The 14,270-nt window shown below is 54.3% G+C and overlaps 1 protein-coding gene across 4 annotated transcripts; it reads right to left on the minus strand.

Annotated features, from left to right (window-relative positions):
- Positions 1-57: 57 nt before the first annotated feature.
- On the minus strand, positions 58-9,546 carry CERS2 (ceramide synthase 2). Of its 4 annotated transcripts, none has more exons than XM_043576218.1 (11): positions 9,437-9,546; positions 3,932-4,105; positions 3,324-3,441; positions 3,006-3,124; positions 2,735-2,792; positions 2,579-2,629; positions 2,269-2,361; positions 1,951-2,079; positions 1,587-1,693; positions 1,326-1,479; positions 58-1,148 (listed from the first exon to the last, which is right to left on the minus strand). In XM_043576218.1, exons 2-11 carry the CDS (start codon positions 4,102-4,104, stop codon positions 1,008-1,010), a joined length of 1,143 nt encoding a protein of 380 aa, XP_043432153.1. In that variant the 5' UTR covers position 4,105; positions 9,437-9,546; the 3' UTR covers positions 58-1,007. The 4 variants fall into 4 exon arrangements, with proteins under 4 accessions (XP_043432153.1, XP_043432150.1, XP_043432151.1 ...); XM_043576215.1 differs by lacking the exon at positions 9,437-9,546 and adding an exon at positions 8,958-9,188; XM_043576216.1 differs by lacking the exon at positions 9,437-9,546 and adding an exon at positions 8,958-9,069 and having other exon boundaries at positions 3,932-4,148.
- Positions 9,547-14,270: the final 4,724 nt, after the last annotated feature.

Here is a 14,270-nt window from a genome sequence, read left to right on the forward strand (position 1 = left end):
CCTTGGCTTTTTCTTATTTGCCATATGAAATTTAAAAATGAAAACATCACATAACCATGAGGAAGACTACCTTAGTTTATTTAGTTGATCCCCCTTCGCAGTTCCTGCTAGTCTCAGACACTTGTTGCCATGTTTTCATCTTTAATATATTTTAATTAAAAAAAAAAAAAAACAAAACACCATTAACAGTACATTTTGGTCTGAAGTGGTCCCTCTGCTCAAATGCCAGGTGCTAGCTGTAATTCTGGCTTGAAAACCAAAACACCGAATGTTTAATAAATAAAAATTAGAACTAGTTGCCATTCTATTCCAAACCAGCTAGCCTAGGGAAAGAGGCCAGAGAAAGGAGGCAGTAAGATCTTGGACCTGTGACTAGAGAGAGCTGGCAGAGAAGTGACACGTAGACCGGCCGAACAGTCCCAGTGTGGCTCCTCCTTTTTGGCAGAGGTAGGGCAGGGGTCATATGTACCCTCCTACACTCAATTCATTTGTGTCTTTGGAGGGAAAAAAGTAAAAGCTCAGCTTTGGTTTCTGGCCCACATTAGGGAGCCTAGAAAGGTGAGCCTTGGTCCATCTTTGGCAGAATGAGGCCCACAGGTGGCACAGTAAGGCACGACCCTGGCTCTGGAGGTCAGGGGGTCAGAGGCAAACAGCTGGGGCCAAATTCTGAAGAATAAGGAATGTGAGTTGTAACCCCCACCCCCAGAGCTGAGGAAGGGCCTCAAAAACAACAGTACATCTTGAAAAAAAGAGAGGAAAAGAAGTCCGTCCCCCTCTAACAAAGGATGTACCAGCCTCCCCTCTACCTGGGGATTGGCTGGTTCGAATTTGGTTTAAAGGCAACTGGGTGACAAAGAAGCTGGGGGCTGGGACACAGAAGAACTTTCTCCTTGCTTTCTGCTTCCCAGCCCCCTCCCCAGCCCCCAGGGCTCAAAGTGGCCCTGTGGGGAGGAGGGACTAGTTCCTTGGCTTTACACATTAATCTGAGGGGCAGCAGGGACAATGGTTCAGTCATTCTTACGATGGTTGTTACTGACGACAGGGTGGCCGTTGGCTAGTGGCCGGCTCTTTGCTCCTCCCCCTGCTATAGCCTCCTCCCCCTCTGAGCTCTCGGTTTCTTCCGGGTCACTGCGTTCATCTTCTACCAGCTGTGGAAGGGATAAGAAGGGTTACTCGCTGTCCTCAAACCCCCAAGAAATGCCTCTCTCAGCAGGCTTGTCCTGCTTTACCCAGGGCCCCACATAGTCTCTTAGCAGGTTGCTGGTACGGGAGGGAGTTTGGGCGGTTTCTAGAGTTGAAGGTAGTGGGGCCTACAGAGCATTCACCTTTCCAGTTATGAACTTGTGGGCCATGCGCAGAATGAAGTAAGCCCAGAAGACATGTAGCAACTGTAGCACTCCCATCATGGAATTAAAGAAGTAGTAGCCAAAGAAGGCGGGGTAGAGCTCCAGTGGGTACACCACGGTGCAGTGCAAGATCCTGCAGTGGGAAAGTAGAGGGAATTGTAAACACACAGAGGAGGGGGCAGGGAGAGGCAAGACTCCTGATTCCTCGAGGACAGGAGTGTCCTCTGGCCTCCTACTCACCAGAAGGGCAGGATGACCAGTCGGGTGATGATGAAGACAATGGCGAAGACGATGAAGATGTTGTTGCAGGTGTTTTTCCATCCCGCATAGTTAAACATCTTGGCCGACTGCATAGATAGCCCAATCCATCATCACAGGCTCCTGACTCTCCCATATATGTTCATACACATGCTGGCTCTGTGCCCCCCGCTTCCTTGGTCCCGGGAACGTCAACAGCACCAGCACCACCACCACCGCCACCGCCACCACCACCACCGCCACCACCACCACCACCACCACCACCACCCCCTGCAAAAAAGGGAGAGGGATGGGAGAACCTGCACCAGAGTCTCTAGGTTTGAAGAAATGGCCCAGGAAGCCTGACCTCTAGCAGGTAGTCAGAAGAGTCATGAAGAGCCATGATCAGAGTCCCTGCTCGGATGTAATTGGCAAACCAGGAGAAGCTGATGAGGATGATGGTAGCCACGTGGTGGATGATCTGTTCCTTGAAATCCTGAAGGAAAGATGCAGGCTTCAGGGCACTATTAACTGTTCCCCAGCCCCCACTATTCCTACCTCCCCTTCCCATTTGTGCCCCTCAACCCACAGCTCCATCCAAATACCCAGAAATCAAAGTGGGGGCTCTTCCTCCCAGGGTTTTATCTTGGTTCTTTAGGCTTAATGGCACAGCTCCCTGACCCACCTTACGCTTGACATCAGAGGCAATGCTGAAGAGCAGGGACCAGTAGAAAGAAAGTTCAATCATGTAGTACCAATACTGGGAAGGGATGGTGCTCTGGGAGAGCAGAGAGAAAGAAAGGTAAGGGGCCCTGGAGCAGCAGGTCCCAAGAGTCTCACCTGTCCAAACCCAACCCTTCTAGCCCAAAGTGCTTTAGCACCACAACTCCAGTGCCTTCTGCCATGTGTTCCAGAGATCCTCTCTTCACGAGGGCGTGTGTCCTAGTCCTGTCCTACCTTGATGCTATACAATGAGTCAGGACCCTATTTCATACCTGTATGGGATATCCCTCCCAAACCTTCTTCATGTCATAGAACCAGGGTTTCTGCAGAGAGACAGTGAGAGGTTAAAAGAGGAGGGACCCAAGTTCTGTGGCCTCATCCCACCTTGCTAGAGAGCCTACTCCCACCTCCCATTAACCCCCACTCACATCCACAATGACGGCCATGCCAGCAATGAAAGCGATCAGATAAAAGGTGAATCTCCAGCTGCAAGAGGAAGCAGAAAGGACTGGAAGAGTGGCATAGCCCTCCAGCCACCCCCAAGTGCTCCCAGATATCCTCTCGATATCATTAATAACCAAATTCACCTGCTCACCTAGGTACAGCCTCTCCCCGCACAGGGCCATGGCCCACCCCTCCCAGCAAGATACATCAGAGCTTCCTCTGCCGCCCAGCTTCTCCTGCCCCAGCCTCCCCTACCTGGCTTCTCGGAACTTCTTGAGGAGACTGGGCCGGTCCTGGTTGCGGCGGCGCCGGAACCAGCGCTCTACCTGGCGGCCAGAGAGCCCGCTCTGCCGTGACAGGAGCTCTACCTCTGCCTGGGTGTCATGAGGAAGCCCCATTACCATTCAGCTTCGGCTCCCCCACCCTCCCGCCCTCTCCCAGTGAGAAGCTAGGTCGGCACCCCTGCGCTCTCCTCTCTTCACCCACCAGGGTTGGCCCTGCAGCCTGCCCCCTCCCCCTGCTCTCCCCCCCTTAGCACCCAGTGACTGCCAGGCTGGGGTCTGCAGCTCAAACCTGTGTGGGCTGCTTGCCACTGGTCAGGTAGAAATGCTCCAAGGTGGGGTTGGGAGGTGCCCGCAGCCGAGTTTTCTCCTTTATGTTCAGGAGGGCAGCCAGTGGGGTGGCCACGTAACTGAGGAAGGGATAGGAGTGAGAAGTGTCTGGCTCTCTGGAAGCACCTCAGTGTCTCAGTAGCCCCTACACTGGGAGGGGAAAGGACTGCAAGCTCAGGCAACTTTATCCTGGGCCTCAGTTTCCCAGCAACCCTCTCTCTGGCCTCCATGGGCTGCCCAGAGCTGACAAAGCTGCCTGTGTTCACAAGTGACCGGGCGGGAGCGGGGAGGGGGAGAACAAACGACCATTGAAGGAGAGGGCCTGGGGGTGCTGAACCCTCAGGAAGACAATGCTGCCTTTAGTGGGGGGCACACAGTAGGCAGGGATCAGTGGGGGGGTGCACAGTAGGCAGGGATCAGTGGGGGGGGGTGCACAGTAGGCAGGGATTGGGGTGGCCAGAAGAGCAGGACCCAGCACCAATTAAACAGCAAGAGATGGACTTGAAGTGCGAGAAATTTCACTGTGTCTGGCAGCCAAGGAAGGCACGGGGGTAGGGGCAGTATGCTCACAGCTCAAAGAAGTATCGAACGATGAGGAAGAGCAAGGCCAGGGGTAGTGTGATGTAGAGGTCTGAGGCTTTGGCATAGACACGTCCATCCCGGTCTTCTAGATCAGCCCAGGTTAAGTTCACAGGCAGCCACAGCCGTTCCCACCAGAAGTAGTCATACAGGGTCTGGAGCATCCTGAGTGAGGAGGGGGGAAGGGAGAGGGCATCACAGGGGGCAGCTATGGGGGAAAAGAGAGATGAAAGTTTCCATGGTGTAACAAAGGAGAAGGGGACAGAGATTCAAGCCCTGGATTCCGGTCCTGGCCAATGGCCTCGGACAAATCAGCTTCTTCATCTGCAACATGGTGCCTTTCCAGTTCTAACATTTACTGTTTTTAGCAACTGAAGGGTGATGCTGACAACCCCCAGGAGTCCCAATTCTCTAGAACTAAGAACCTTGTGGTCTTCCGGTCATGTTGCTACCCCAGCACGGAGGACAGGCAGGATCTGGCCCTAGAGGCTGTAACCAACAATCTGAGTAAAGGAGGCACCCTCCCCCATCCCACTCTTCAGCTACCCCCTCCATCCCTCAAGCCAACCCACAGCTGGAAGCTTCCCTGTCAGGGAAGCCCCGAAAACAGATTGCAGGGCTGAGGCGAACCCTACCTCCTCCTTCCCTACAACCCATCCAGGTAACAGGTCCCTAGGGAAAATTAAGAGGCCGAAGTAAAGCAAAATGATGTCCCTAAAGGATGCTGAGCCCCAGGACAATCAGTGGACCTCGAACTATCACACACAAGATTAACACCCCATGCTGAGACATCCAATCCCAAAAATAAGGCTGAAGAACTCTTAACTGAAGCCTCTTTTCAGAAATAAAGTGAAAGCAAGGCTGCAAAGGATCAGGGATTGGGGGACAGACCATGGTGACAGCAGACCAAGACATCTGGTGGGACTAGGAACTATTTCTTCCTAAGGCTCATCTAGAAAATAAAACCCTAACTAGTCTGCAGGGGAACAGCCATCACAAATACTCTCAGATAATAAAAGCTGTTGCTTCCTCCGCCGCCCCACCTTTTCCTCCACTGTTAGAGAAAGGATCATCAGGGTGGTAGTGACCAACCACTTGGATACCAGAATGAGGGAGGATACAGACCTCCTTTGACGTATCCTACACAGCCACTGTCTGTGGCTCCCGAGGGGGACAGCAGCTGCTTGGAGCTAAGAGCAAGATGGTCCTGAAGCGTCAGTGATGCCGGTACCAACACAATACCTGGCAGTCCTGGGACTCAGCAATGAACGCCAGCAGGATGGCAAGGGCAGAAGTTTCCAGGCTCCCAGTCCTCATCCTCCCAGGAGGGAAGAGAGGTGGTGGTATTCAGGCTGGCCTTGGAATGAAGCGCTGACACAGAAGGAAGGTGGTCTCCTCCCACCCAGGGAGGGAAGAGAGTGGGGAGATTGTTCTCCACTGTGAATTGGACACCAGTTGGTGCCACTGGCTGAAGGCTGATCAGATCTCAGCTGAGCTGGGCTGGTCCTCCGGCTGCTCTTCCAACAGCTCCGCCCACACCCACCACAGAAGCACTTGCGAAATCCCTCTCAGCCTGTCACGGGTCATTATTCCAGCTCAAGGACTTTACCCTCTTGTCCCCACTCCTGGTCACTGCTCTCAGATGAAATCAGAGGTCAGCACTGACAATAAAGGAGCTTCAGCTTCACCTTCCCCCAATCTCTCTCTCTCTCTCTCTCTCTCTCTCTCTCTCTCACACACACACACACACACACACACACACACATTCTCTCTCTCTCTCTCTCTCTCTCTCTCTCTCCAGGCCTCAGCTCCTGAGGGCATTCATTGCCCCTTCCCCCTCCACCTTAGCCAGAATAAATATTTAATCAGTTAAAGAGATGGAACCTTTTTGAACTGAACAAAATTAAACATAATTATCCACAGTGGAACTTTACCCACACGACCATGTGTACGACACACTTTTATCCCGGAGAAAAGATAGAGAAAATTTAATGGAGAGGGGGCAAGGTAAAAGGCCTAGATGTGCTAGCACATCTCTGGATCCTCCTTTCCACATTCTTAGCTTAGCTAGATTGGAGGTAGGGAAGTACACCTGACATGTCCCCTGACTGCTGTCTCTTAGAGCCCAACTTGTCATTCACTGAGATCTAAAGCCAAAGGTACAGACAGGCCTGGAGATTGGGCCCCATCCCTACACTGGTCAGTGAAAACTGGCAGGAAGTTTCTCTTGTCAGGGACATTTTGAGGATTAAAGATTCAGAAGGCCGGCTGGGGTCCCAGAGGGTAGGAGTGGGGCCCCTCTCCCTGACTCCTGGGGTCCAGGAATGTCTTCTGCCAGTCTATCCCTCCAAAGAAAGTGAGAAGCTGGGGAAGCTGGCAGAAAAAGTGTCAGAGAGTGGTCAAGGGCAATCACCAGGATAGTGCAACTATCTCAACCCCAGGACAAGATAGCACTCATCCCCTTCCCATCCCAAACAGGGAAAGCCAAAGAATATGGTGTGTCAGGAGCTCAGAGATGCAGATTCATGGGGGCTCTCTCACACTTGGCTTTCAGTCTTTCTGTGACCACAGCCCTCCCTTGCGGCCCAGCCTAGGACTTCCATTAGCAGAGGAATGCTACCCCCTCCCTGCCCACCCTTCCCCACCCTGGGCCTAGCCCAGCAGGGAGAAGCACCAGATTCAGCAGGGTCAGGACTTCTGACTCAACACGGGGGGGGGGGGGGGGGGGGGGGGGGGGGGGGGGGGGGGGGGGGGGGGGGGGGGGGGGGGGGGGGGGGGGGGGGGGGGGCGGGTGTTGGTGAACAACAGGGGCTCCCTAGCGCCCTGCTTACACACCCCCACAGAAGCAACAAGTCTGCTCCCAGAGGCAGCCCTGGTGGCTTCTTGGCACCAGCACATCAAGCCAAGAAGGCAGGATATCTACTTGGCCTAGGGAGACAACCCTGCTTTTCCAGCAAGTTGGCCCTCAGGGTAGATACTTGATTTTCTGCTGGAGAAATCACACCTACAGATGTTTTTCCACTCACAGAATTTACTCCTGACACACACATGAAGAGATGATAGTGTGTGTATGCATCTGTGTGTGTCTCTCACATACATACACACATATACACACGCACACACACATACACACCTGCCTCAGAGACACAGATGCCACTTTCTGAGGCACAGGCTGGAAAGGGGCCAGCAGAGCAGGGATTTCATGGGCATTGGATTACCAGGAACTTGAACAGGGCTCTGCCCCACCCCCACCCTTTACCCCAACTCTGACTGACCCCTCCCACACACTCAGAGATGGATGAAAAGGGGCAGAGGGTACCCATGGGGGCTTGTAAACCCAGAACGCTTAGAGGGCAGAAGTTGGAGTTGGTGGGGAAGGGATGTCCGACTCAAGGTGAAAAGTCTCTCTGGCTCTTAGAGTTTGGAGATATGATTGAGGAAAACAGGATCAGCAAAGGAGAGAGTGACAAACACAGGGTCCCACAGGCTTGAGGGACTACAAAAAAGCGGGAGGACCCAAATGGTCTTCCAGTTGAAAAGTCTCTTTTCAGGCAGCAACAGCACCTCAGGAACTAGATGAAGCCAACAGGAGGTGTGTCATTGTTCCAGGCCGCAGTGTCGGTCCCCAAATTTAGCTTGTCTAAGCTGCCCCGCTAGAGGCCCCAACACACCCAAATACTGCATGTGACTACAGCCTCCAGGGGCAGGGAGAGGCAGGCAGGTTGAAGAGGCTGAGCCGGGCAGTGCTGTAAAGAATCAGTGGCCTGTGGCCAGTGACAGGGGAGAGAGGAGGCCGGCCCTCCCAGGGGGAAAGCCGTGCAAAGGCCCCAGTGAAGGGAGTGGACTGTAGGGTGCCAAGGGAGACAAGGAACTCTGTTTAGAACAGAGAGTGTGTGCAGATCACTTTATGATTAAGGCCAGGCCCGGAGACACAAAGCTGCAGACAAGTCCTTATCCCTAGAGCCCCACCACAAGTGCAGCTGGCCACCCACATTTAGATTAGGTGATCTGGACTTTGGTATGGGGGCAGCGACCCTTCCAGCACTGATGCGGGGTGACTGCCTGCTGGAGGCCTTCCCAGACTCAGCTCCCTCCTCCATTTCTCAGGGTCCCCAGAGTCCCCCTGACTACTGGGGCTAGCAACTCAAGTGACTGAAGCCCAGGTTTTGATGCCAGGGGCCTGGCTTGGGGAGAGAGAGAAACCCCCAAGCTCAGGCCAAAGATTAGCGCCACACACCTGCCATTAACCTACTTGCCAGAGAGCCTCCAGGCCGGTAATTAACAAGCTGTGGCCCAGAAAACCAGTTTCACCGGCAGCTTCCCCCCTCCCCACCCCTGCCACACACACCCCATAACGGTATAGGAGCCTTAGCCTTGGGGGGCCGGGGCAGACGCAAGAGCCACTCCTTCCTGTTTCCCGTTAAGCACATGGACGCTCTGACCTCCCTCCCGGAGCGGGCACTGAGGACCAGCCCGAGAAAAAGTCGGCACGACCCCCCGTCTCCCTCCTACCCTGGCCGCGGGCCCGCCGCCAGGCCGGGGCGGCGGGGGCGGGGGGGGGGGGGCTGGGGGGGAGACTCTCCTCCCCAACAAAGGGGCGCCGGCGGCTCGGGCCCTCCGCGAGCGGCTCCGGGTGCCTCCCTCCAGCCTCTACCTGTTGCCAGGAGGGCTGGCTTCTCCAGGCCCGGGGCACCCGGCCAGCCTGCCCTCCGGCGGCGCTGGGGGCCCGGCCGCTCCCGCGAGGCGCTCCGGCCCGCCCTGCCCCCGGCCCGCCGCCATGAGCACCCCGCGCACGCGCCCCCGCGCCCCGGGGCCGCCGTCCCCCGCCCCCAGCCCCGCTGCCCAGAGCTCGCGCCCCGGTGCCCCTGCCCCGGCCGCCCCCCCCGCCCCCTCCGCGGCCAGGGCCCTCTCCGCGGAGCCGCGTCGGAGCGGCCCCCACTTCTCCCAACTTTTCGGCGGCCGCTCCCCGCCCCTGCGCGCAGTGCCTGCGGCTCCAGGACCGGGGTCCCCCACTCACTCGGCGGCGGCAGCGGCGTCGCGGGGCTGGCCGGGCCGGGAGCCGCTGCTCCGTGTCTCCGGGCGTCCGAGCTCCGCACCCCCCCCCCCTCCGGACTGGCTCGGCTCGCTCCTCTCCTCCCCCTTCCGCCTGCCCGCCCGCCCGCTCCCTCCCTCCTTCCTCCTCCTCCCGCCGAGCCCTGCACGGCTGCGTCCGAGCCCAGCGCCGGAGAGCAAGGCCGCAGGAACCGGGAGACTGGGCGTGGGCCTGCGGCCCGGCGACGGCAGGGGCAGGGGCGGGGAGGGAGAGCGGGCGGCGGGGCCCGGGCCTCGGCGCCCAGCCCCGCTCCCGCCGCCTCTTCCTCGGCCCTCGGACCCGTGCCCGCTGCGGTCGCCGCACCCCGGAGCAGCCCCCGAGCAGGGGAGGCAGGTGCGGGCCCGGCGGCCGCGCTGGGCTCTCCCCTCGGGGGGCAGACCCGCGAGATGCCCGCGAACCCGCACCTGCCGGCTCCCGACTGCGGTCGGCGACCTCAGCCCAGGTGCCCCCGACCAGTTGCCACCTTCCACCTCCCGCCGCACTGGGCAGCAGAGGGGGGAAGGTGCCTCGGCTTCGGGCGAGCCCTCCACCTCAGTGCGGCGCGCCCCTCAGGCCGACCCAGGTGGCGGGCGCCGGTGATTCCTCACAGAGCCTGCGGCCCCTACGAAGTCCCCCGCTGCATCCCCGCCTTCAAACCCACGTTTCCGCCCAAGTGCGGTGAAACCTACCCCCCGTGGACACACACCCCACTGTAGTGGACGCTCTGAAAGGGCCAACCCCCAACTTTTGTTTTGTAAAATGTATTTGACTTTGCAATCTGCACCATTTCCCCCTCTCCTGATTCACGTTTTAAAAATGTCCTTCCTGCTCTGGTAGAATTGATGTTTCAGGAAGATGCCACATGCTTATTATCCTGGAAAACTGACCTTGACTCCTAGCATCTCCTAGCATGGACAGAATGTGTCTAGGATGTGTTGAGAGATTTGCTTAAAGAGAGATCTAGAGTTTGAGCCACTAGAGGTAACTTCGTTTGGTTTGGTTTAATTTTTACCTTGGTGAAATGTTGGTGCTTTTATATTATCACAGTTAGAACCTCTGACAATAATTTCGTTCATGGTTTATCTAGGCAAGTTCGGGTGTTTTAACAGCTGTGCTAGGAAGGAGAGTGGCCTCCCACCTATTCCAGTTGAGAGCTTGGCCCTCACCTGAGGCTCTGTCTTGGAGACTTGTGGAAGCAGGGGCTGATTTCCAAGCTATGTATTCATTTGCTCTTTGCAGTAGGACCCTCAGCGAATTCCTACCACTGGAGAAATGAGAACTATCGGCCCAACCCCTGGCCCACCTCTCACTGAACCAGCCCCCAGTGGGCTCTTCTGCAGTTTTTTAGCCCAGGCCTGCCTGATTTTCCAGATCCCAGCAAGCCCTCCAGCCCTGTATTCCTTTGCCCCAGGCTGAATTCCTCCCTGACCCTTACCGCTTACATCTTTTTACCTCCCTGTACCCTCTCCCTCTGCCTTCCAATCCAGAATTCCCTCTACCTTTCTTGAGAGTCCTCCCCAGATTCCTCTGTGCTACACACCCACAGGCCCTTTTCCAGCTGGGTGCAGTGTCTCTTGTTTGGGCTCCAGCTAACCTTGGGTGCCTCTCTACCTCCTCACACCTTGTACTATTTGGTTCCCTTTCTGTAGCTTCTGAACCCTTTTCTCAAGCAGTTTTCCTAGATGCCATGTTTCTCCAAAGGTGCCCACAAGACTTTATTTTATTTATTTAAGAGAGAGAGAGAGAGGGCGTGTGAGTGGGGTAGAAGGGCAGAGGAAGGGAGAGAATCCTAAGCAGGCTCCACACTCAGCGCAGAGCCCTATGCGGAGCTCCAACCCACAACCCAGGGATCATGACCCCAGCGGGGACATCAAGAGTCCAACACTCAACCAACTGAGCCACCCAGGTGCCCCCCACCCACCCCCACCCCCGCCAGGCACAAGACGGTTTAAATGATTGCTCAGAGGACCGAAGACCGTTGAACCTTTTTAAGATAGCAATGGGCAGGGGAAGTTTGGGGGCAGGAGTTGGATAGTCAAGGCCTGAGAAATAAAGATAAGAGGGTGTATCACTCCCCCAGGAAACAAAAGAGAAGGTGGATGGAGGAGGGGGCAGTGGCTGTGGGCAGCATTAGAATGATGTTACCCCGTCTGGTCAACAGAGCGGGAGCACACACACTCCTGCCTTGACTGGACCAGGAGATTTTGATCACTACCTTTCTGACCCATCCCCCAGTGCCCAGGGCAGACATGGCCACACCCACAGTGCCCCAAGCTGCCTGCCCTGATGTGACTCACTTCCTCTATATGGGCTGGTGAGGTATCCTGAGGCAGAGGACACCAGGCCTTCAGCCTGGGATTTAAGTATCTGGGCAGGCTTCTAGGAAAGAAGAGACATGGACTCCAGTCGAAGAAAGTCAACCTGACCCAGGTCAGACTGGCTTGTGCAACACAGAAGCCTATTTGGGTAAAGGAGTAGAGCTTGGCCACCATGTAAGCAGAGGAATTCAGGTGCCAGGAGTTCTGGGGAGAAAAGGTTTCATAACAAGAGGAAAAATAACCAGGAGGAATTTCTATGTGTTCTGAAATTATGCAATGCAAGGATTTTGCAGAAAAGCAATATGGAGTTGGAGTTGAACCAATATTCATGAGTCAACAGCTGAGTCTCTATATATTACTGCTTATCCCCTATATATTCCACTAAGAAGGGCCCCAAATCAGCCATGCCCTCATCTAAGTGATGAAGAAAACACAGAAGTTGGGAGACCTGGATCTTGTTCCAAGCCATGGCCCTTGGGAAGTCACTCCACCTCCTGAATCAGTAACAAGAGTGGGGTAGGCTAATCACCTCCAACAACCCCTCCTCTCTGAAATTCTAAAAGTTGAGAGCATGGGGGTGAAAAGTGGTTAGTAAATCAAAAAACAACCTCGATCTGACCCTGGAATTGAACAAAACAAAACGCCAGGACCAAAGGAGTGAGATTCCAGCAAGTTTCAGTGGAGCAGTTGTAAATGCATTTCACACACTCCCTCCTTGAACTTCTGGGCCACGAGGACTACTCTTCCACCATGCGGCTCAGGTTTGGCCTGCATTCTTCAAATATGGGGTTCAGCCTTGCTCATCTGCCAGGAATCCCTTGCAGAATTTTGGACTGGGGAAACAAAACCCCTCTCTCTCCCTTCATCTTCCTCTAAGCCTACTTGGAACATGTGCCCAGAAGAGACACATGGGCAGAGAAGGGTACAGAAGGTCAAAGACATGGGACCAGAGCTGCAAAGCCACTGTATGGCGGTAACCCAGACTAGGTAGTCTCCTACAAGTGTCTTGAGGTCTCAGAGTGTGCAGGGGTGGGGGTGGGGGGGGGGGTGCCGGTGTCTGCTGGAGGCTCTTCTTTTGATCCTGCCTGCCCACCAAGTCCACCTAGGAACCTGGTGTCCTCCAGAGACTCCACTTCCCAACAAGTGAGCAAACGGAGCCCCTGGAGATCTGTGGGCGGAGCCAGTGCCTTGGAGACCTCTAGTGGCCACTAGGGGGCTCCCGGCTCCCGGTGGCTTCTAATGCCCTCCTGTGGCCAGATTGAAGATTGGCAAGATAGAAGTTGCAGAAGAGAGCCAAGACTGGACTCCTAAGGGAGACAAGTTAACAAAAACAGTTACCATTATAAAATAACATTATAGCAATATTTATTGTTTTTTTAATGTTTATTTATTTTTGAGAGAGAGAGAGGCACAGAGTGTGAGCAGGGGAGGGGCAGAGAGAAAGGGCGACACAGAATCTGAAGCAGGCTCCAGGCTCTGAGCACAGAGCTTGACGTGGGGCTCGAACCCACGAGCTGTGAGATCATGACCTGAGCCGAGGTCGGACACCCAACCGACTGAGCCACCCAGGCGCCCCTCAATATTTATTGTTATGTATTGGTTAACATTTTGACATGTGTACCTACTGCTTTGTGCAGCAGCCCTCTTCTAAAGTGCTCTACATGTATTTATTTAATTCTCACAATAGCTTATAATATAAACACTATTATTACCTCTTGTTTCAACAATGAGGAAACCAAGCACAGAAGGGTTGAAATAATTGCCCAGGTCACACAGCAGACTGGAATTCTAGTCTAAGTCTGTCTTGGGGTGTCTCAGTGGCTCAGTCGGTTGAGTATCAGATTTCAGCTCAGGTCATGATCTCACTGTTTGTAGCTTCGAGCCCCACCCCCGTGCCTCACTCCCATTGCGCTCTGTGCTGACCGCTCAGATCCTGGAGCCTGCTTTGGATTCTGTGTCTCCCTCTCTCTGCCCCTTCCCCTCTCACTCTCTCTGTCTCTTGAAAATGAACAAATGTAATAAAACAAGTTAAAATTAAAAAAATAGTAATAATAAAATAAAAAATAAATAAAAGAAAATGAACAAATGTCAAAAAAAAAATCATCTAAGAAGTCTGACTCCAGGACCTTTGCTTATAATCACCATGCTGAAACTGAGTCCAATTTTCCAGGTTTCCAAGGAATTACAGAATGCTCAGTTAAATCACAATTTCAGATAAACCACAAACAATTTGTTTACATAAGTATCTCCCATGAAACAGTTGGGTCAGACTTAATACCAACAAATTATTTGTTGTTTACCTGAAATTCTAATTTAACTGGGTATCCTGTATTTTTAGTAAGTCTGGCAGCCTTGTTTTACAAGGCATTTTTCTCTGCCAAATGACATCACGCATATTACCTAATTTAATCCTCCCTGTAAGGCTATTCTCAGATGTCTAGGATGTCCCCTCCATACACTTCTCCCAATATTCCCATTTTTAAAAATGTTTTTAATGTGCCCAGCCCCTGCTTGACCTATCTAGGGAGGCAGGAAGGAAACGGCTCCTAGATAGACCCCAGGGAGCTGACTGGGAGTTAGTTTCCAATGACTGCCTGCTCAGGAGCCCCTCAGGCTCCCCAAGGCTGTTTACCAGCTGTTCCCTGCACTGACGACTTTGACCCCAGCTGCTGGGGTTGCATCACTTACAGCTACAACATCTCTGGCAGCCAAAAGGCAACAGAAGCAATCTAAGACACAGGGACCCAGGGAGCCTCTCCCATCTCCCTGTTGCCTTTTGGGAGTATGATGCTCTTGTCCACAGGGAACACCCTTTGCATTTTTCTCTCTTGACTCTGCTGATCTGTTCCCCACCCTCTGATACCTGTGTTCTTCCTTCCCCACAGATATAAACAGTCCCCTGGCCCTTCCCAGTCAGGCTGGCTGGCTCTGATAAGGCAGT

The sequence above is a fragment of the Prionailurus bengalensis genome, chromosome C1, assembly GCF_016509475.1.
Source record: "Prionailurus bengalensis isolate Pbe53 chromosome C1, Fcat_Pben_1.1_paternal_pri, whole genome shotgun sequence".
NCBI lineage: Eukaryota > Metazoa > Chordata > Mammalia > Carnivora > Felidae > Prionailurus > Prionailurus bengalensis.